The sequence below is a fragment of the Monopterus albus genome, unplaced genomic scaffold (genome assembly GCF_001952655.1).
Source record: "Monopterus albus unplaced genomic scaffold, M_albus_1.0 scaffold385.1, whole genome shotgun sequence".
In the NCBI taxonomy this organism is placed as follows: Eukaryota; Metazoa; Chordata; class Actinopteri; order Synbranchiformes; family Synbranchidae; genus Monopterus; species Monopterus albus.
The window spans coordinates 235,483-256,035 of record NW_018128265.1 but is presented as its reverse complement, the minus strand read 5'-3'; the positions used below and the strand labels follow the sequence as shown (position 1 = coordinate 256,035).

The 20,553-nt window shown below is 40.5% G+C and overlaps 1 protein-coding gene across 1 annotated transcript in view; it reads right to left on the bottom strand.

Moving 5' to 3' along the window:
- The window catches only part of smarca2 (SWI/SNF related BAF chromatin remodeling complex subunit ATPase 2), a 49,492-nt gene extending 29,164 nt beyond the window's left edge, over positions 1–20,328 (bottom strand). The window contains exons 1-20 of the mRNA XM_020585915.1: positions 20,199–20,328; positions 18,020–18,283; positions 17,108–17,237; positions 16,176–16,565; positions 15,338–15,439; positions 13,632–13,884; positions 13,189–13,315; positions 12,552–12,725; positions 11,963–12,136; positions 11,205–11,375; positions 10,507–10,557; positions 9,084–9,214; positions 8,856–8,913; positions 8,493–8,590; positions 7,969–8,116; positions 6,086–6,249; positions 3,626–3,692; positions 3,407–3,517; positions 1,481–1,723; positions 384–497 (exon numbers count right to left, since the gene is read on the bottom strand). Of these exons, the coding sequence (XP_020441571.1) occupies positions 384–497; positions 1,481–1,723; positions 3,407–3,517; positions 3,626–3,692; positions 6,086–6,249; positions 7,969–8,116; positions 8,493–8,590; positions 8,856–8,913; positions 9,084–9,214; positions 10,507–10,557; positions 11,205–11,375; positions 11,963–12,136; positions 12,552–12,725; positions 13,189–13,315; positions 13,632–13,884; positions 15,338–15,439; positions 16,176–16,565; positions 17,108–17,237; positions 18,020–18,253 (2,940 nt within the window). The 5' untranslated portion in view covers positions 18,254–18,283; positions 20,199–20,328. The remainder of the gene's footprint in view (positions 1–383; positions 498–1,480; positions 1,724–3,406; positions 3,518–3,625; positions 3,693–6,085; positions 6,250–7,968; positions 8,117–8,492; positions 8,591–8,855; positions 8,914–9,083; positions 9,215–10,506; positions 10,558–11,204; positions 11,376–11,962; positions 12,137–12,551; positions 12,726–13,188; positions 13,316–13,631; positions 13,885–15,337; positions 15,440–16,175; positions 16,566–17,107; positions 17,238–18,019; positions 18,284–20,198) is intronic.
- Positions 20,329–20,553: the final 225 nt, after the last annotated feature.

Genomic DNA, 20,553 nt, shown 5'->3' with positions numbered 1-20,553 from the left:
TCCACATTCAGTATGAAAATGAAACTTAATGTAAACTGTCTATAGCTTTCAGCTACCCACTCTACATTATTCATGGTACCGGGTAGATGCCAGTTTAAGAAGCAAACCTTAACTGATTAAACTGTTGCTCGAGGCAGACGTTACTCTTAATTACATATTAAATCTAACAAGAACAGGCACGTCATGTATTCTGTCATCATTTCTGCACAGTGAAAATTACTGGGGGAGATTGATAACGGTTTTATATGCCAATATTTACTTATAATACACCAATTTATTTCAACACAGTTTAGTCAAACAACAGTGCAGGTTTTCTTCAATGCAAACTATACAGCAAATATAACCATGCTACTTCAATTCAAACTTGAAATGTTCTGTCTCACTTTTTCTGGCAGCTGAGACTCCACCTCTTTCTTCAGTCGGCGCAGCAGGAAGGGGCGGAGCACCTTATGCAAACGCCGAATAATCAAGATGGTCTCCTCCTCATTTAGGTCAACCTAAACAAGTCAAAGCGTATGTGATGATACACCATAGACTGTTGTGTGGCAGCATAGTGACTTATCTTTAAAACATCAACAATCTGCGTGGCTACTTGAATACTCCTGTTTCCTTAAGGTTGGATTTTTAATAAATCTGATGTTTTTGGCATCAAAAGGTGCTACGCGTGTTTTGAGCACTGATAGCAATATGAAGAAATACGTTCATGAATAAAAATTTTGTCTGTATTGTGTATGAGGAAGCAGGTCTGTGAGCTGCCGATTGTTTCCTGGAATGCCACTGATCAACAGTTCATGGCGGTAATGTTCAAAGCACAATAACGTGTCTGCACAAAAGACAAAAAAAGACTATTCATTTATTAGCTTTCTTTCTTCTCTGTCATTCTGTGCCAGCACTGAAGCAAATCTGCGAACTCCACTGAACCAGCTGGTTGAAAGTTTGAGGTAAAATATAGCACAAAGAGGCAGAGGCTGAAGCGGCAGTTTTTGCTTGCTTATGTCATGGTTTGAAAAGAAAATCATTTTCTTCTTGTTTACAGCAAATTGGGTCAATGCATTTTCTCAAATATGACATCTGAAGGTGGACCTTCTCTAAGCATAGAGGACAATACTGCTGGCATACTGTTTCACCTCTGACTCAATGTTAAAAACATTAGTCTGCAACTGAGCTTGGCTCTTACAGAACACTTCCTTACAGTATATTATAATAACAACCACTGATAATTCATCAAATTAAATAACCTTACGAGATAAAATCATTGGTTGAATTTTGGAAACCATTCACTACTTTGCATAGCCTTGGATGCTTTGCTCTGATTCCAGTCCTCAAGACACACGACACAAAGAAAACCAAGCGAGCTGAAAAATCAATTAAGAGAATTTGTAAAAACTACCTGATCTAACTAAACTGTCAGTAAAATGTTAGTATTTTACCAAAATGAAAGACAAACATAAAAATCCAGGCCATTTCTCCCAGGACTTACCCTCTCTCCTGTCATGGCGAACGGTGCATTGAACCACTGCTCGAAGGTGCTGCAGCTCTTGAAGATGGTGGGCAGGAGGAAGTTGAGCAGGGCCCACAGCTCCGGCAGCTTGTTCTGTAGTGGTGTACCGGTGAGGAGGAGGCGGCGGGGAGCCACGTAATGGGTGTTCAACACCTGGGTCAGCTTACAGTGGTGGTTCTTCATGCGGTGACCCTCATCCACAATCATGTACTTCCAACGAATCTGCAAAAATGTGCAAAAAGACTGATTGGACCCCTCTTTCTACACTTAAGGACTGTGAAAAGCCCAGCAGGTTCACATTTGCATTTTAAATATTTCTAATTGCAGAGGAGCTCAGGAGTGGCTGCACAGAGGAACATGTTGATTTCCTACTACTATTATTGCATACAAATGTGAAGTTTCTTTTTTCCTCTCATTTTTTATGTTCTTATTGTCAGAACATTACACACATTACAACTGATTCTGACAACGAATGCAGTTAACACAGCATTCTATCATCAAAGGAGCATTACAAACACTAGACCTCTTCTTTGCCTTTGAGCAGCTCAGGAGCTTGTGCATTAATTTAGTAGGATCATCTACTGCAGTGCACGGTTCCCAAAAGTCGATAACTCAATTAGAGCTCATCCAGAGTGCTACTGCTGCAGAGTTTTAACAGGGACAAAGAAAAGAAGTCACCTCACAGGTTTTGAAGTTCATCACTGGTGTTACATTTGTTTTAATGATGTTACTGTCTATAAATCTCTTCACAGACTTGTCCCCGACTATAATGTCACACATGGATGTCAGGTGATGTATGTATGTATAGATCCACAGACTCTGCTCACTGCACTAAAAAAAAAACAAAAAAAAAAAAACAGACCTACAGTATGATGGATCTGACCTAACTAATCTCCAACAACCTATAATAATAAGTTAATCATCAGGAATAATTTATTTCACACTCCTTGTGGCACTTCTGTGGTAAAACCTCAGGCATCAGTCATCTAGCACTGATTAGTAAAGAAGTAATGAAAGCTTTTAAATGAATACATTAGATACATGATACATGAGCAAAATATGTACGCACGTCTGAAAGTGTGTTTTCATGCACTTGTTTTAATACAGAGTTTCAATTTGTACATGAAAACCATGAGTGGAAACACTGGAAATTAAAAAAGTCAGGATATTGCAAAAAGGATTTTATGCTTGGCTGAGGTGGAAATGTTGGTATACAGAAAGAAACAAAGTGATAATGAGCAATGGAAACACAGTGAATAACTCACTAAGCGTATGAAGCATGTGACTTAAACTTCCACCAAAGAGATGGAAAAAAGCAGCCACAAACATCAAATTTGTGTGCAGCGATGAGAAGATGCAACATTCCCCCAGTTAACACATGAAACAATTGTGAATGTCTCATTTCCATCATGTACATTAGAGATTTGTCTGGTCCTCTCTTATTTACATCATCTCATCCTAACCTCTTCTTCTGTGATTTAATGGCACCTGAACAGAAGAACTATCACAGCCAACCAATTATCTTGGTGAACTCACACCTACAGTTGAAGTCAGAAGTTCATATACGCTCAGTTGACTGTGCCTTTAAACAACTTGGCAAATTACAGAAAATGATGTCGTGAATTTAGAAGCTTCTGATAGGCTAACTGACATCATGAGTCAATAGGAGGTGAACCTGTGGATGAATTTTAAGGCCTACCCTCAAACTCAGTACCTCTTTGTTTGACAACATGGGAAAATCAAAACAAATCAGCAAAAACCTCAGGAAAAAAATCGTGGCCCTCGACAGGTCATCCTTGGGAGAAATTTCCAAACACCCAAAGGTACCCCGTTCATCTGTACAAACAATACTAATAGAGTGCAAGTGGCACAGTGTATTGTACAGAGATGTTTGATCTCTTTTACCTTGGCCAGGATGTGCTTGTCCTTGATGATATATTCATAGGTGGTCAGCAAGACATTGAACTTCCCACTGCGGAGCTGAGGCACGAGCCCACGGCGCAAAGCAGGGGTGCCCTTAAATGGGGGTGACACAAACAAAAGACAACTTTGCGTCATACGTCAGCCAAAAGCAATCTGAGCGTCTGTGATGGAAAACAAAAGAGAAAATGAAATTTTTCTTACCTTGTAAGCAATTTTGACCACAGATGGGGCCCACTTGTCAAGTTCATAGACCCAGTTAGACAAAGTCCTGGAAAAAAATTAATTTAGGGAAATTACTGAGACATTTCTAGCTGAGTTTAGCCAAGCCATGAAAAGGAAAGGCAAAAACCTATTTAAAAATTGACGAAATAAATGGATAAAATTCAGAAGAAAAACAAAATCCCATGCAGTGGCGAAGCACAATAGTTTCTGGTTCAAGCAGATTGCATCTTACTATGAGAGATTTTTCTTAAAGAAGGCTTTGCTCAAAAGTGGGACCCCTGGGCAGATCAGTTGCTCTGCTCGTTAACCTGAATTTCCCAACACACAAGTACAAGCGAAAGAGGGCGCATTTAAGACTTTCCTCCACATATGCTCACTGTGCATATCAAAAAAGCACACTGTTGTAACACAGTGGTATTGAGCCTAAACTTCAGCCTCTGCTATGCTCATTTTAACAACCAAAAAGCAGTAATGATGAAAAAAATGGTTCTAGCAGAAAGCAAACCTGGTGTTCATTGTAACCCTTTCACACTTGTAACTGTTAATTATCCCAAAAATATACTAATTATGTGACATGTGCAACTGGGAGCTACACCAGAATTTTCACTACATCTATAAAAGGCAAATATGTGAGTACGAAGGGTGGTTTCATCTGCTGTGCTTAAAGGTCCAAACTACACACTGCACCCTGGTCTACATCAGAACAGGATGCAGTGTGGGGGTGCCAGAGGATTTCAGAGAAGGCGCAGCACGAGATAAACCAGAAAAAATAACTAAACATCAAACTTCAGCTCTGCTATATGTGGGGCAAAATGATTTATAGTATTTCAGGGAGAGAGGAGAGAGTCTGGGCCAAGCAGAAAACAGAGTAAGCACAGTATGACCATGAATATTTAAAGTTTGGATTTCCATGGACTGGTCCTGATGATACTCCACTGCCACACTATGTTATTTGCAAAGTGGTGCCAGCTAATGACAGATTGAGACCATGTACACAAGTTAGGTGATCACGATCAGGGATATTTGTCCAGCTTGTCCCATGTTCCACATTATGACTTCGTAAGATGATGGTTCGCTTTGTCAATAAACAACCAAACATAGTTAAGGAGTCGAGTTTGTTTGGACAATGTGCATAAGACAGACCTCCCTGCTCTCCCTCTCAGCAGCTGATTTGTTATTTTAGATAGTTGCTACAACACAGTGATTTTATTTTATTTTTTATTAAGGCCATTTACGTAGTAAAGCTATTGTCTGTTTTCATTTTGTGCTTAGACAGTGGAGGATTAATTGGTAAATAATTTTACATAAGAGTAACCCCCAGTTTAAGTGTGAATGTAGGAGAACACTGGATTTTAAGAAATCAATGTGTAATAGTCCTTGAGTGAAATTGTGTTGCACATATTCCCATATTTTCATCTGAAAATTAACAACAGAAAATGGAGGCTACTTCTAAGAAAGGGCAGATGGTGAGACAATTTAACTTTTTTTTTTTAATTTACTGTTATTTTGGAACATTTTCTTCAGACTCATGCATGTATCACATTGTGTTTGGGGACTAGACAAGGTAATATTTTGAGTACTGGTGTAACAACAGTTATACAGATTATTGCTTTAAGAGGTATTTGTAGCATTAGAGTTGCTAGGCTAGTTTCTTCAAGTTAACTTTTAGTGTCTTTTAGATTTAGTCAGATGTAAAAGTGTTCAGGAAGTTCAGTTAATGCTGAGGGAGTTTCTGATGCTTTGTGTAACATGTTTTACTGCAACAAAGGAAAAGTTCGTTATAGGTGAAAAACAAGATAAAAAGATCTCTGGATGTCTTTACTGCAGAAATGGATCAGGGACCGAATCATCTGTCAAACAGCCAAGAATTAACGTATGTCACTAATTGTCACAGTGATTTGCTCAAACAAACCGAAAACTAGAGTCTGAAAATGTGACACACAGATAAGCTACATAAACATGGGATTTACCTTATGTTATAGGAAGCGTTTCATGTTTTACTTTCATGAGAGAAAAGCTTCAAAAATGCAAACCGTCTTCTCTTAATGTTTTACTCTAATCGTTTTTCCCAACAGGGCTATTTTATAGCGTTTCCTGTCTTCAGAAGGTGGGGTAGGGTTGTCATTCTATAATCAAGGTCAGCTTAATGTTTATTCAGAACAGTTTATGCAGAATAGTAACTCTGACCCATCACTCCCTGCGGTCAGACGAGTGTGAACACCTGACGCTCAAATTCATTTAAGCAAACAGCTTGCAGTGAGTGATGGGACTCCTGACTCCCCTGTATTTTATTACAGCCCCATCTTGTGTTTTCAACTGATAAGGTTGGTATATTTCAATCTAAAACAATTTCCTCACATAATTTTAAACACTGTAGACAATATTTTAGTGTTAGAACACAATAAGAGCCATGTTGGATGCCAGCTGAGGAATACTGACGAGAGGGGAACGATGATGAGATAGGGGCCATTAAGCCTCTTGTACTCCATCAAGTAGGTGATAAGAGCAATGGTTTGGATGGTTTTGCCAAGACCCATCTCATCAGCCAGGATGCCATTTAGATTGTTGTTGTACAGGGACACCATCCACTCCAACCCTTGGATCTAGAGAACACAGAGAAACAGAGGCATGACTAAAAGTATGTGTGCAGAGGAAGTATCAGTCCTCCACAACTCTTTTATTTCTTCTCCCTCTGTACATAAGATAACCACAACAGAGAGAGGGCAAGTAAAAACATTTTAAAAGACAAACATGTTAAACAGATGTGATAATCTGAATATTAAGAGGGAAAAAACTCAAGTTCTCACAGATAGCTAAAATGCATAATACTTCAAGGCTAACATATGTCATGCTCTTTCTTGTTTTAAGTCATGGCCAAAAATATTGGCACCCTCACATTTCTGTCAGATAACACACCACTTCTTCCAGAAAATAGGTGCAATAACAAATTCTTTGGTATTCTCATGTTTATTTGTTTACTTGTTTGTATGCATTGGAACAACACAAAAAAGCAGAGAAAAAAGGCTAAATCTCATCCATTCCACACAGAACTCCAACAAAGGACTGGGCAGACTTACTGACACCCTCAACTTAATATCTGGTAGCACACCCTTTGGACAAAGTAAATGAAATCAACCGCTTCCTATAACCATCAATGTTTCTTACACCCCTCTAGTAAAATTTTGGACTGTATGAGTCAAAAAAAACTGGAGATTTGAATGTGTTCCCTCTGCCTCTCTGCATGTAATAGCACAAACCTTTCAATTCATTTGAAGAAGTTAATTTGATGTCTTTCATAGTGTGCTTTGCAAAAGTACTTTGAGCACTGTGACATTTTATAACCCAAGCATGGTACCAACTGTATAACTCACCTGTTGGGGAAAACAATCTGCAGTACAGTAGGGAGAAACAGGAAATGGAGGCAGAGCACTTGCAGCAGAAAAGGGGGATGGCCAGCCAATTACCAACTATGTTTGCTAAGTAAACACCTCACTGCAGAACTAATTCCTGAGAAATGGAAACCTGTGGGTAAAGGTAATTAAAAATACCAAACTGGCAGTGGTCCAATATGCATACAGTATGTAGCTTCTATAAATTCTTGTTGACACTTCATGTTTGATACACAGATCACCGTTGGCTCTGCAGACCAATTATTTTACAGCTGAAATCTCTCCAGTTTTCCCTAAGGGGCTGCCACCATATCTCATTTAAAGTCTGTCACACAATAAATGAGAGGTTCGCTAGATGACAACCTGCTTGGATGAAGGAAAAAATGTTAGCAGCACCCAATTACTAAATCGCTATCTCCAGTAATATACTGTCACTGCCATGTCCACTACAGTATAAATGAGCTTGCAGCATCACAGTAAAAGTACAGCGTGGTTACGCTGTCACTGTCTTTAAGCCTGACTGACGGCTGAGCACTCGGCTGTCATACCAGTGATTCCGTTTATCTAAATAACGGCATGTATTTTACAATGCTGCCAACTATTTCATGAATACAAATTTGATTGTTTTCATCCAGTCCGGTTTACAGTCACCCTCTGTCTGTTTGTGAAAATAACTGTCCTGTCAAATGCAGCTGCCATTTGAAAAACCCTCCGAGGTGGTTAATTCAAGGAAAGGTCATCATCCACTTGAGAAAAGGCTCCATAGCACATTTTTGCACTCATGAGTCAAAATTCATTAAGAAATACTGTGTGATTGCTTCTTGTATTAAAATGACTGGTTGACAGAAAAGTAATAAACTAACTGAAAACAGTGGATAAAATAAATAAATCAAAAACATGTGCATGCTAGTGAATGTGTATGGATGCGTGTACCTGGTACTGTTTGAGTGTGCCGTTGATCAGCAGTGACGACTGCTTCTCCACCCTCTCAATGACGGCATGGGCCACACCATAGTAAGACTGGGAGCTGGTCTGTCCAGTAGGAACGCTGTACTCATCGTCCACGTCCTGCTTAGCCGACCTGAATGTGTGTTTGATGAAATAAGAGATATATATTTTTCAAACCCTGTCTAATCAAACTGAACTGTGTGTTTTTAATGATTACTCTCAAGTCTTAGCTATGTCTGGCACCTGGAACTCAGGTGGAAAAGTCTAGACTCAGTACAACAACTCCCAGAGCTTTATTTCATTTCATTTTTTGTCTATAATCTTGATTCAAAAACATATAAAAAAATGTGTTAATTTTTAATGTTCAATATCTTTTTTAAACAATACTCCAACCAAGAACATTAACCATCCATGGCAAAAACTAGACTTTTTTTAAGTTCACTATCTAATGGAATTCCTGCCAAGTAAATCTGAGATAGTGTGATAAGGTGACAGAAGGAATACAATACTCGATGATGTGCTTGGCAGCCTTCACAGTCACTTTGTCTCCACTGGGATCAGTTGTCTTCTTCTCCTCTGTCTCTGCCTTGGCCACTTCCTCTTCCTCCTTATGAGGCAAAGGGGATAATACATGCTTAATACAGAGCGATCACAGAAGTAGCTCTAATGTGGAAAAAACGAAGCCATCAGAATCAGCATTGGTGAAATACATACAGCTACAGCCCCCTGGTGGACTTTGATGTGTGAGCTGGAGTGACTGAGACATTCCCTAAGACCCATTTATTAACATTTGCACAACCTGAAGATCTAAAGGAGAGAGAGGCTCATCTGAAATCCCCCCATGAAAGTTTATTAATGAGAAAGTCACCGACCTCCTCTTCAAACTCTGAGCCGCTCTCCTCGCTGTCTGACCGCGGGGCAACTTCATAGCTGGTTTTCAAAGGTGGAACCGCAAGGAAGAGGAGAACAAGGGGAATACAGAGTACAGTTACAACTGGCTCTATCACACAGAAACATAACATACACCGTTGGCAGAAATTATCCCAGACAGGGAAGGGGCTTTATTAATGTTTTTAATGCGCAATATTGCGCCTCCTCACCCGGGGTTCATTTCAAGCCAAGCCTCCAGCTGACTGGATTTGGGAGCATCCGTTCCCTGCAAAACTTTCCCCGTCTCTGTCTGAATCACTTTGACTGGCAGTTCGCTCATTTGGCTGCTCTCGTCCATGGGCTGCAGGACAAACAGACCAGAAGGAGAAACATTTGCACAAATAGAACAGAACTTGTGTTGTTTAATTTAGACAGCATTAATGGTTTTAGCCTTTAAACAAAATCATGTCAAATATTTAAGGCTATGGCATAATTAGGTAAAAATCAAACTAATCATTCATTCAGACATCATAACCATGAACTATAGTACAGTATCTAGACTGCACTGGTGGCTATACTGACAATCTGTTGCTGGCTGCATGTGATAAAAGGCATACAGACAGAAACTAATTTTAAATAGCAGCCAGGAAACACAAAAGAGAAAAGCCATACTTACAGAATAGCCAACATGCTTATTCTGCGAGTACTCAAAGGAACAAAACAAGTGCTACTGGGCAATTCAGACGCACCTGAGCTTTGTCCTTGATTCACTGATTCATCTATTTAAATGGTGCGGAAACACAGAAATAATAAATCCCTGTTCCACGCTCATCATCACCCCATTCATTAGAATCCAACATATGGGACTTTCAAAGCCCCTTGTAAAGATAAACAAATGTAGGGACATTAATCAGTGTTTCTTCCAAATTGGCCATCAAGGCCTTTGCATATTTCAGAGCAGACAAGGGAGGACAATGCAATTAAAAGCTGTGGGAAGATGTGAATAAGAACTAGCTTTGCAGATTTCTAATTGGTTTTGTTGAGTTATTTACAAGATGCTCAGTTGGCTTCGGTTCTACCATTATCCAGGGTGCAGTCTGGCTCTGAAAGGATAATTACTGTTCATTTGTCATTTCTGCCAGGGCACTTTTTGAGAAGCGAGGTCAAATGCAGTTTTGGTTCAACAGCAGCAGCGGAAACAAGGTGCCGCATTAACATATCATCACCTTTGTTGATAAGGTGAACCTAACAAGAAGTGAGTCATTTGAGCAACATTATCATTCATTTTGAGTAGTGTTTGAGTCACTTGGTGAATATTCACACTCTTTGATCTGTTTTTGATATACACAAACTCCACAACTGAGGGATTCAGCTGCCACATGCTCCACTGTGTCCACCAACTAGTCACAAACTGTGCCTGCCTGCAGCTCAGAAGGTAGTGCATAGTGGGCTTTTAAAACGTTTTTGCTGAAAAAGGTCAAGTTGTGAGCTGAAACTCATTGTAAAGCTCCATAAAGCCGAGCGGTGATAATTCTGTACAGGTTCATGACAAACCCTGTCTCATTGTTTTCACATTATCATAAGAAAATATTGATTATAGTTACCACCATGACAACAGAATGTCAACAAAAAGGAAAAAGCATTACAGCTCACCTCTCCATCGGGTCCAATGGCACTGGTGCCTTCACCATCTCCGTCCACCTTCTAGACATCAAACACATAAACCACTTCAGCTGGCATAGCATTACAAATGAGGTTATTCTATATCATGACAGGGTATGTACAAATCTCCAAGCGGGTCCAGTGAATGGCTGAGAGTTTGTGGGCGTTTGCCCCAGTTATAAAGATGACACAGCCTGAGTTCAGCCTATCTCAGAGAAGGTGTGAAATTATGTGTGTACTCTCAGCCCACCAGGTCACTGAGGATCCTGGACGGTAACCCCACTGTCCTTACGAAAGATACTCCAAGGAAAATTTTAACTGATTGGATTGTCTTTATGTAAAGATATAAACCCAGCACCATCACAGGAATATGAGCACCAACCACACTGTAATATGTTGGCCTGAACTTTGACAAAGGTCTTTAGTGACTTTCTGCTTTGTTCAAGCCACACTAAAAACTAAACTTTATTAGTCTTAAAGATTTTTGTCTTCTGCAAGAAAAAACAACAACTTTGAAGGCCATATATAATCAAGAAACATCACAAACTGTTGAAAACATAATGAATGCAATATAAATAATAGTGAAGCAATATAAAGTAAAAACCTTGGAGGAAAAAAGAAGCTTTTCAGAAACCAGCTGAATGCAGATCTGACAACCAGCAGTGTATTATCACCATTTGTCATCCTACCTTCTTTCTCTTCCGCCTCCTCTTCTTCTCCTTAGCAGCTTGGGCAGCTTTGTGTTCGTACACCAGGGTGGTGAGGTTTGCCACATACTCATCCGTCTGCTGCAGCAAGTAGGCCAGACGCTTGTCTTTCTTTTGGTCAATCAGTTTTCGATAGCCTTCCTCATCTTCTGCCTGAATGACAGATGGTGACAGAAGGTTAATGGTGCATGAAGACAAGAGATTCTTGGGGATAACAATTCCCAAAATATTATCTACAGCTTGTTAAGCCATTCAAAGTTAGTCAGCCCTTAACATGTTTAGTGCAGCTCTGGTGCTAATGTATTAATCAAATGCAAAAAAAAAAATAAATAAATAAAAAAAATCAGTGTTGGTGCAAATACCAACCTTATTAAAGGGATCATTTATCAGCCAGTCATACTTTGTCACTTTAAATACTGTGCCACAGTCACTGTCATGACTGACTACTCACAATTACCACAGAGCTCCAGAGCTCCTCGGATCATAAACTTTGGCTGTGACAAAACCAGAAGTTACAGCCTAATGTGATTTTACACATGAAGGAATAATCCCATTCTATTCTAAACAGTAATAAAATGTTACAGTATACATACACATACATGCAGCACATCACATTCATGTTGTACTTTGTGTTCTAGACAGGGTGGGTCTTCCAGCTTTTAGCATTCAGTGTACAGCTTTTATAGAACTGTCATTTCAAAAAGAAGTGATGCGCTTTGGTGTGATTTGCTGGTCCTCACCATAAGTCTTCTCATCCTCTCTTTCTCGATTCTCTCAGTCTCCTTCTTCTGTTCCCGCTCTGTGTTGGTGTGCCAGTTGGCAATAGCTCTGGTGAGCTTCTGGACTTTACCGGACACGGAGCGGTGATACTCTTTGAAGTCCTTAGCATGCTGAAGAATGCTATTGAGATATTCCTGAAAAATGTCATAAAGCTAGTTGAAGGACAGATACTATCTGAACAACGTGGCACACTAGAAGACATCATTAAGCAATACAAGACTCCACTTTCTTTGTCAGTTTGCTATAGATTTATGATGGATTCATTTCAATGTGCAGGGACTGACTGATGCTGCTGTCTTATTGTCTGACAAGAGTGAAATGTATTTTGGATGTGGATGTCTGCTGCTGACTGTTTTGTTTCCTCGTCTTAATCTTAACTGTCAGCTGCAGTTTCTAAGGCTTCCATGGCAATTTTCACAAGTCGAACAACTCGTGGTGGGAAGCAGTGTTACTGCTGTAGCCATTCAGTACTGAAACTACACTAACTTTGTTCCTACGTCTTGAACCACACCTCTGTGGTATCATTATAAACACTCTAGTGCAGATCACCTGATGTTTCTGTCTGCGTTTCTTTTCCTGCTCCAGCTTCTGCTGCTTTTCCAGCTTCTCAGTCATGCGTGCCTCCCTCAGCGTCTGCCGCTTGCTGCGCCTGTAAGCCTTTGAGTTGAGGGCCGTCTCCAGGGTCGTGTCTCGCCTCATGCATGCCACCACGTCCTGCCTCAGCTGGAGATATGCACAGGTTACACATCAAATCTAGGCCTAAATCAATACTGCTGAGATATTGAAAGTTATCTTATTTTAAAACATGCCCTCAACCCCTTCTTTAAATGTTTCCTGTGTCTTCACTCTTCACAACCTTAAATGCCTAGACATCAATTGAAAGTACATTTTATAATCTCATTATTATGAAGGAAAAAAAATCTATTTAACATCACTCTTGTAACCTAGTCTTAAAATAGTCTATAAACAAATGTCTCTGGGCAGAAAACTAACACCTACTGTGTGGACACAAAGACCTTGAGCCAAGGGTAAATGGAATGCATTTACGTGTGCTTATAGCAGTGCAAATACAGTATCAACAATAAAAACAGTTGAGTCTCTTCCCCTCAAACATGGGTCATTGCAGGTAGTTTATTTATTGGTACAGTGTCCCACTGAACATTAAAACACGGCAGCTTTTGTTCACCTGCCGCTGGAAGTTAAGCAGCCGCAGGGCCTTGAGCTCCACTGTGGCTTTGGTCCTCAGGTCAGGAGGGAGGGAGCCTGGCAGACTTTCCAGTTCCTGGATACGATGTGCAATCCGAGCCTGCAATCTGAATGATGACATGAAGTCAATGTGCAGCAAGTGTAGTGAGCTAGACACACCATAGAAGTTAATGCCATGCAAGTGGTATTTTGCATTGGTACTGTAAATGATGTAGTTAATTCAAAAATACAGTAGAATAACAACATTAAATAATGAGTCTCAAAATGAAAAATGCCCACTTTGATCAATGGCTGTTTTTAAAGGTGCTATATAAATGAACTGCTATAGCTTTTGCTGAATGATTTAATGTCATAAGTTATAATGACAGGAGCTGTTTATGGATTAAATGTGCAGTACTTTCTGATGAGATGGATGATAAATACCTGTACTCTCTCTCCTGCAGGATCCCCACTGGGTCCAGGCCCTGGGGCTTCTGGACTGGCGTGATGCGGTTCTGCTTCTGCTGCATCTGCAACATGGGGGATACCTGCTGTCCAGGGGGCTGGGGGGTCACTGAGCTGCCTGGCATAGGCCCAGCTGGCACAGCAGCGGCCTGAGGTGGTGCAGGGGATGGGCGTCCACTCCCAGCAGGGGTGAGGTGCTTCTGAGCATTGGCTTGATTTTCACCGCCTTGACCTGGAGAACAAAGGAAGAAGGAAACTGTACTTGGGTCTGAATGACAAATAAAGCAGGTGCTCCTGATGCACAGGCGTCCATTTCCTTCCACAACAACAATGGGAATACCCTCCATCCATCCATCCATTTTCTTCCGCTTATCCGGGACCGAGGTGTTCCCAGGCCAGCCGAGAGACATAGTCCCTCCAGCATGTCCTGGGTCTTCCCCGGGGCCTCCTCCTGGTGGGACATGCCTGGAACACCTCCCTAGGAAGGCGCCCAGGAGGCATCCGAAACAGATGCCCGAGCCACCTCAGCTGGCTCCTCTCGATGTGGAGGAGCAGCGGTTCTACTCTGAGCTCCTCCCGGGTGACCGAGCTCCTCACCCTATACCCCCAAAAATAATGGCACACCACTTTGTCTAAGCACAAAAGTTAAAAACCCTTCCACCAGGTCAGCCTTCCTCTGAATCCTGAGGAAGACCTGTGTGCTGTCAATACAAACAAAGCAGTGTGCCATCACTTCTGGAGAGAATCTTCCCCTTTCTTGAGGAATATGCACAACTGTATTAAATACACATGGATTTAAAGTAAAGGTAATTAATGCCCACCCTAACTGGCACAAAAATAGTCTGTAACATTTTTAGCCTGGAAACAACACGTTCTGCTCGTACGTCCATAGGCATGTCAGACATTTTGGTCAACTATCTTGGGGCGTGAGCACTCTGATTTCCTACATGGCAGATGCCACAAGGTGTATACATTTTGGGCTACGTATAACATATTGCAGGACATTTTACCATACTGTCCAGCTTTATCATTCCAACATGTGTAAGCTATAAAACAGGAATTTTGTATGAACTCTAACAAATAATTAAAAATACGTGATCCACTTGCAAGGTAAAATGTTTACCAAGTAATCGCTACCTGTGATTGATGCAGCCGGTTTGCCACTTGTGGGGTGGCATTCTTAAAGAGCTACCGATGATAGGGATGGTTCATGGATGAATAAATTCCCTCATCTCTGGCATAATATCTAATGTTTATAAAAATATTTTTTAATACAAAAGCTTGCTTCAAAAGCTTGGAAATTAAAGAATAAAGTTTTACTGCCACCCAGAGAAAAAAAGAACTGGAAAGAGAAGCTTTCAGCTGGATGGAGCTGTCCAGATGACCAGCAACATATGCAAATTGAGTTTCAGGACAGAAAAAATGTGGTCTTTGAAAGCTAGTGCTGTTGCACTGTAGGCCAACCTGGGATTGCAACACTTTGCATTATATCCTGTGCAGCTTCAAAGAATTTGCTTAATGGTTCTTTCACAGAGAATCGGATGTAAGACATCACATCAAACAGTCAGGTGTAACCTGGAGTGGGTCATCATGCGTGGGATATAAAGGTGCAACATAACTCAGAGCTAATGCAGCTCAACCGGTCTACCATATTATGCAATCGTATACACTTGTACGGTACTTACCATCAGACCAAGGCTTGGGTACGCTGCTTTGATTGTGTCCTTGCATTGATGGGGTCGGGCAAGGGCTTGACTGGGGTCCACCCATAGATGCCATTGGCATACCTTTCAACAGAGTAAGTTTTTTTTATTATACCTCTGTCTAGCTATATGGAGCACTTCTGCATTTTCAGTTTGTAAGAGATTATTCCTCAGCCTGTTTTGTGATCCCAGCCCATAACGTGAATCTGGGATGGGATGGTAGCTAGAGCTGGAAATGCTTTTATTTTCTTGTTTACTTGCTGTTTGTTTTTTGTAATTAAGAGAAATTATACATATGAACAGTTTCCAGTTTCTAAATTTGCTGCTTTTCTCTATTATTCACCAAAAAATGTGGTTTTTCCCACGAAAAACATTTCTGTCACCAGAAATAATTATTTGGATAATTATTATAATTATTTGGATTTGAGAGGTTTCCGGCCACGGTTACGTGTCCATTCACTGCAGCCGGCACATTACTGGTGCTGGGTTACGTCAGCTGTCAGGTGTGGATGCTTTCAGGCCAGATCTTGGCCACGCCGAGATATAAAACCTCCATGTTTGGCAGTGGCCTGGCCCAGATTTCATGGAGAGCACAGAGCACTCATATTAAAGTACCTAATGCATTCAGAACGGTTCCATTAAATCACAAACTCACACAAAAAATACAATACTAAGTCACATTTGTCTTTAAACCTTGATCTTAAGAGACCTTGCAGTGTAATAAGCAAATCCCGTACAATATGGATTCACTTGCTCATAAACAGAAACCCAAAGTATCAAAATAGCCTGTTTGTATTACTGTAAAACTGTATCTTCTTACCAGGAGGCCTGTTGTAAGGACTAGCACCAGGTGCCTGCTGCTGCTGCTGCTGCTGTTGCTGTTGCTGCTGTTGCTGCTGCTGTTGTTGCATTGTAGGTAGGCTCCTCTTGCCCTGAACAGCTAGTTGAAGGTTTTCAGGCAGTGGTTGCCCACGGCCCAGGATCTTATAGGCCAGGATCTGAGCTCTGAGCTGCTGCAGTTGGACCGGACTGAAAGCCGAAGGGCCCCGCCCCATGTTGGGCATGCCCACTTGAGGATCCATGGGCATCATGGGGCCTGACTGTGAGGGAGGCATGTGGGGTGGTGTGGGTCCCCCACCACCACCTCCTGACATGGGGCTAGAAGCATGCTCATGGACACCCATGGGTGATGGATGGGGGGACATGTATCCTACAGCAGACAGGAAGGTCATTTAATAATTTTACAAAGACAAAATTCCCATTAGTCTTTTTAAAGCAGTAGTTCCCAACCTTGGGGTCAGGGGCCACCAAAAGGTTCATAAAATAATAATCTATGTGGTCACATGATTATTAACAAGACAGAACTGCAAAAAATACATAGTTAGTTGTATGCCACCATTACAAAACTGGGTTATTTGTTTCAGACCTCTCTCTCTCGCTAATATTTGCTTATTTTCAATTGATGACAGGATTATTCTACTTCTTCAAACCTATGAGAAGTATGTAAATAAAATAGTTTAAGAAGGAATAATCATGATTTGGTCGATCAGGTTATACTCTGTAGACATATGCAACATGTGACTGGCTTAATACTGACAAGCCAAAAGGTTTGGAACCACTACCAAAGTATTAATGACGTTTCTGATGCTACTGAGCAAAAAAAATTGTCTTAGTACAAATGTATTTTAAACAGTGACACTTAATCTTGCTTGCTTGGAGAGCTTATTGCTTTTAATTTCAGCACTAAAATACCTTGGCTGTGCTGGTCCATGGGACTCTGTGGAGGCCCCATACCACTGTGCAGAGATCTCATCCCCACACCTTTCATGTGACCAAAGTGCATCACATCTGCCATGGTCTTGTCATTCATCCCCTCCATAGGCTGCAAATAGGAAATAAAAATAAATAAATCAGAACTAAGATTGCTCCTATTTTTATATCCAACACTTTGTGGGGGACTGTAATGAAAATAGTATGCCATTCAACAAACCGACTCATAAATTGTCCATACCACTGAGATTCAAAATACTGCTCTTACCTCTTGCACAAAGCAAATCCATGTCTCTTTCTATTCATATTAGGTCATAACTCTATCAAAAGGTGATCAGTGTGCTAAAGAGGTAGACTAACAACTGGTTATGTAGCTATATTTCATAGGGGCTGCATGTCAACACACCCTAGCTAAAGGCACAGCTAAATATCTCAAAAGAAGATGATAAAACTGCCAGTTCTAGATTGAACACATTCTCTGACTGTGGGGAAAGTAAACTTTTGTCTAGTCTGATGTCTTAGTTATTAATGTCTTTTATATATCAAGACATCTGCAATGTGACAATATACAACTGAAAATATATTTCAAAATGAAAAAAACCTGTCCTCACATAAACTGCGTTATGCAGTGTTTCTAAATAACCTTAAATGTATTTTGGTATTTGTATACTGCAATTTATTGCTAAACATGCAACATGAGCACCTAGACCAATCTGTAACAAGCCAGTATTGACAGATACAGTATCTGTCTGACCCATGTATTAGTCAAATAATCAGATATCCCATTAAAATACTGAACAATAACACCTAAGCCTTTTGGAGATGTCACAGTGACACTTTATTAAAACACTTGTGTAGCACTGACACCAACAGGCACTGAACAGTCCACTGTACCTTGTGCATAGGATACATGCTGTCCTGAGAGTAATCGCTTTGCCCCTGGCCCTGCATGCCATGAGGTGCATTAGGTGTTCCAGGTCCAGGACTGGGTCCCATCATACTGTGAACAGAACCTGGTGAGGGGTCCGGTCCAGGGCTGGGGCCCAAGATGGGCCCTGGGGATAGACCTGCCCCCGGAGATGGGCCAGGATGGGACATACCACCTGATGCGTCTGAAGGGGTGGACATCTACTGAACTGCTGGAAGGATACCAGACAGCTGCAGGAAAAAGGAAGGACATAATATTAATGCCATGCAAACAATTCAAGTCTAATACCAACATAAAATCGTATGTATTTTAGTTTTTTAGAGGTTAAAAATGTCTGCTATTTTCTTTTTAGAACAGCAAATGTAATGCATTAAAGATTTTAAATAATTCTTATTATTTAAAAATTTAAAATTACCAGTGGGTTAAATCATCTTCTCTGTGGCAGTGTCAATAAAAACATAACAATGATTCCCTTTATTTCTTAAACTTTATTTAACAGCATATCAGTGTGTTTTTCTAGCATTTTAAGACAAAATAAATCAGGATGCATCCCAGGGGTTCTGGCATGTGCCATATATTGTAACTGGCCTTTGCTGCATACAAATCTCCTCAAAGAATACTTAAATCATAGGAAAATCTTCATAAAAGCAGTGTGCATTGTAAGATCTGACATTTATTTAAATTTATCTTGCTGTAAAAAATAAATAAACCAACTTTCAAGCCTTATCAGAAAAGCCCTAAGTAACAAAAGTGACATGCACTCACAACATAACTTTGCTGTACTGAGCAAAGGTTTTAAGCACTTCGGACATCATAAAAGCAGTGTGCATTGTAAGATCTGACATTTATTTAAATTTATCTTGCTGTAAAAAATAAATAAACCAACTTTCAAGCCTTATCAGAAAAGCCCTAAGTAACAAAAGTGACATGCACTCACAACATAACTTTGCTGTACTGAGCAAAGATTTTAAGCACTTCGGACATTTAGATTCTTATCCATCACATAATACCATCAGAGCAGCGTCTGTTCAGTCCCAAATTAATTCTGCAACATGACAATGAGTCCAAACATACATTCAGAGCCATAAAGAACTATGTTCAAAGACAAGAAGAACAGGGAGCCTTGCAACAGATGGTCTGGCCCCCACAGAGCCCTGATCTCAACATCATGGAGTCAGTCTGGCATCACAAGAAGAGTCAGAGGACACTAACAACTGAAATCCACACAAGAACTGTGGCAGGTTCTCCAAGGTGCAAGTGTACCAAGGAGAGCTGGTGCATCCTTGTACTTTTAGTGCCTGAAACATTTGCAGTATTGCACATTGCAGACACAGAGCTGCTGTGTGTGGCCTACAAAACCTAATGTTAACACATACAGTACCCAACTTCTGTGGTTATCATTGCCATTCTAGCACAAATCGGACTGACCATCTTTATGTGTTAAACTAGAAGCTGTTAATCTGTTACTTTCCGCTGTCAGACCTCAGAGATATAGCTGCACCTAAACGTGTAACATGACTGTGTCTAATCTCGGATCTTCTAGAGTAACGTTAAGGTTATCAGTACATTACTATCACCGCTGTCACCACATTTCTGGCAAAAGTAACGTTTGAAAGAAAAAGGCGTTGAAACAGACGTCCAAATAAACCTATTAACAATCAGATGCTTAATAATACACAATAACATTAGAGCCGATATAGCTAGGCTAGCGTTAGCGTTACATCGTTGCTCTGTGACAGTTAGCTTGGTAACTATCACTCTGTAGAAGTAACTCTGATTGGATCATGGCTTCCACAAACCTGGTGGCCATCACGGATAAGCAGACAAAATCAAAGTTTACACGAAAGTCAAGCTCCTGGCATGATCTTAGGAGCAGTTTCAGAAACAAAATGAAACTTTAATATTCAATTTAGAAGCACATAGTTTCGAAGGACAAATATATGGGATGTTTTTAGGCTATTTGTTTCGCTCGACCGTTGAAGAAGTTGGCTAACAGCTAGCTGCCGATAGCAATTAGCTTGCTAGCTAGTTAGTCCGGTTACAGGCTCTTCAGCTAACAATCTATGTTCATGTCAGAAAGTTTGGACAGTTAGCACTACGCTGAGTCGCTCCTTGTAAGTGTTTATTAAATACGAAGCACCTTACCTTTCGGCTGAACTGAAATAACACACAATTAGGTGGAAAATATTAATGTTTCTTCAGAATATGACTGCTGTCCATAAGTTCACTCCCACTCTGTATTGTTTTGCTGACATATTGAATTTTTTTCTTGTTGCGCTATTACTGATTTGTCAATGTCACAGGAAATCCCGCCCACTTCACAAACTGATTAGCTGGATTACACGTCAATCATTTTATCTGTTCTTTGGGTGTGTATGTATCTTGTAATCATTGCTGTAACTTTGTGTGGCCCAGAGTGCAAGCAAGTCGATTATACTCTTATAAAAGTTTACTACAAACTTGGCGACTTTGTTTGGGACTTCAACCAAGACATCTCTTA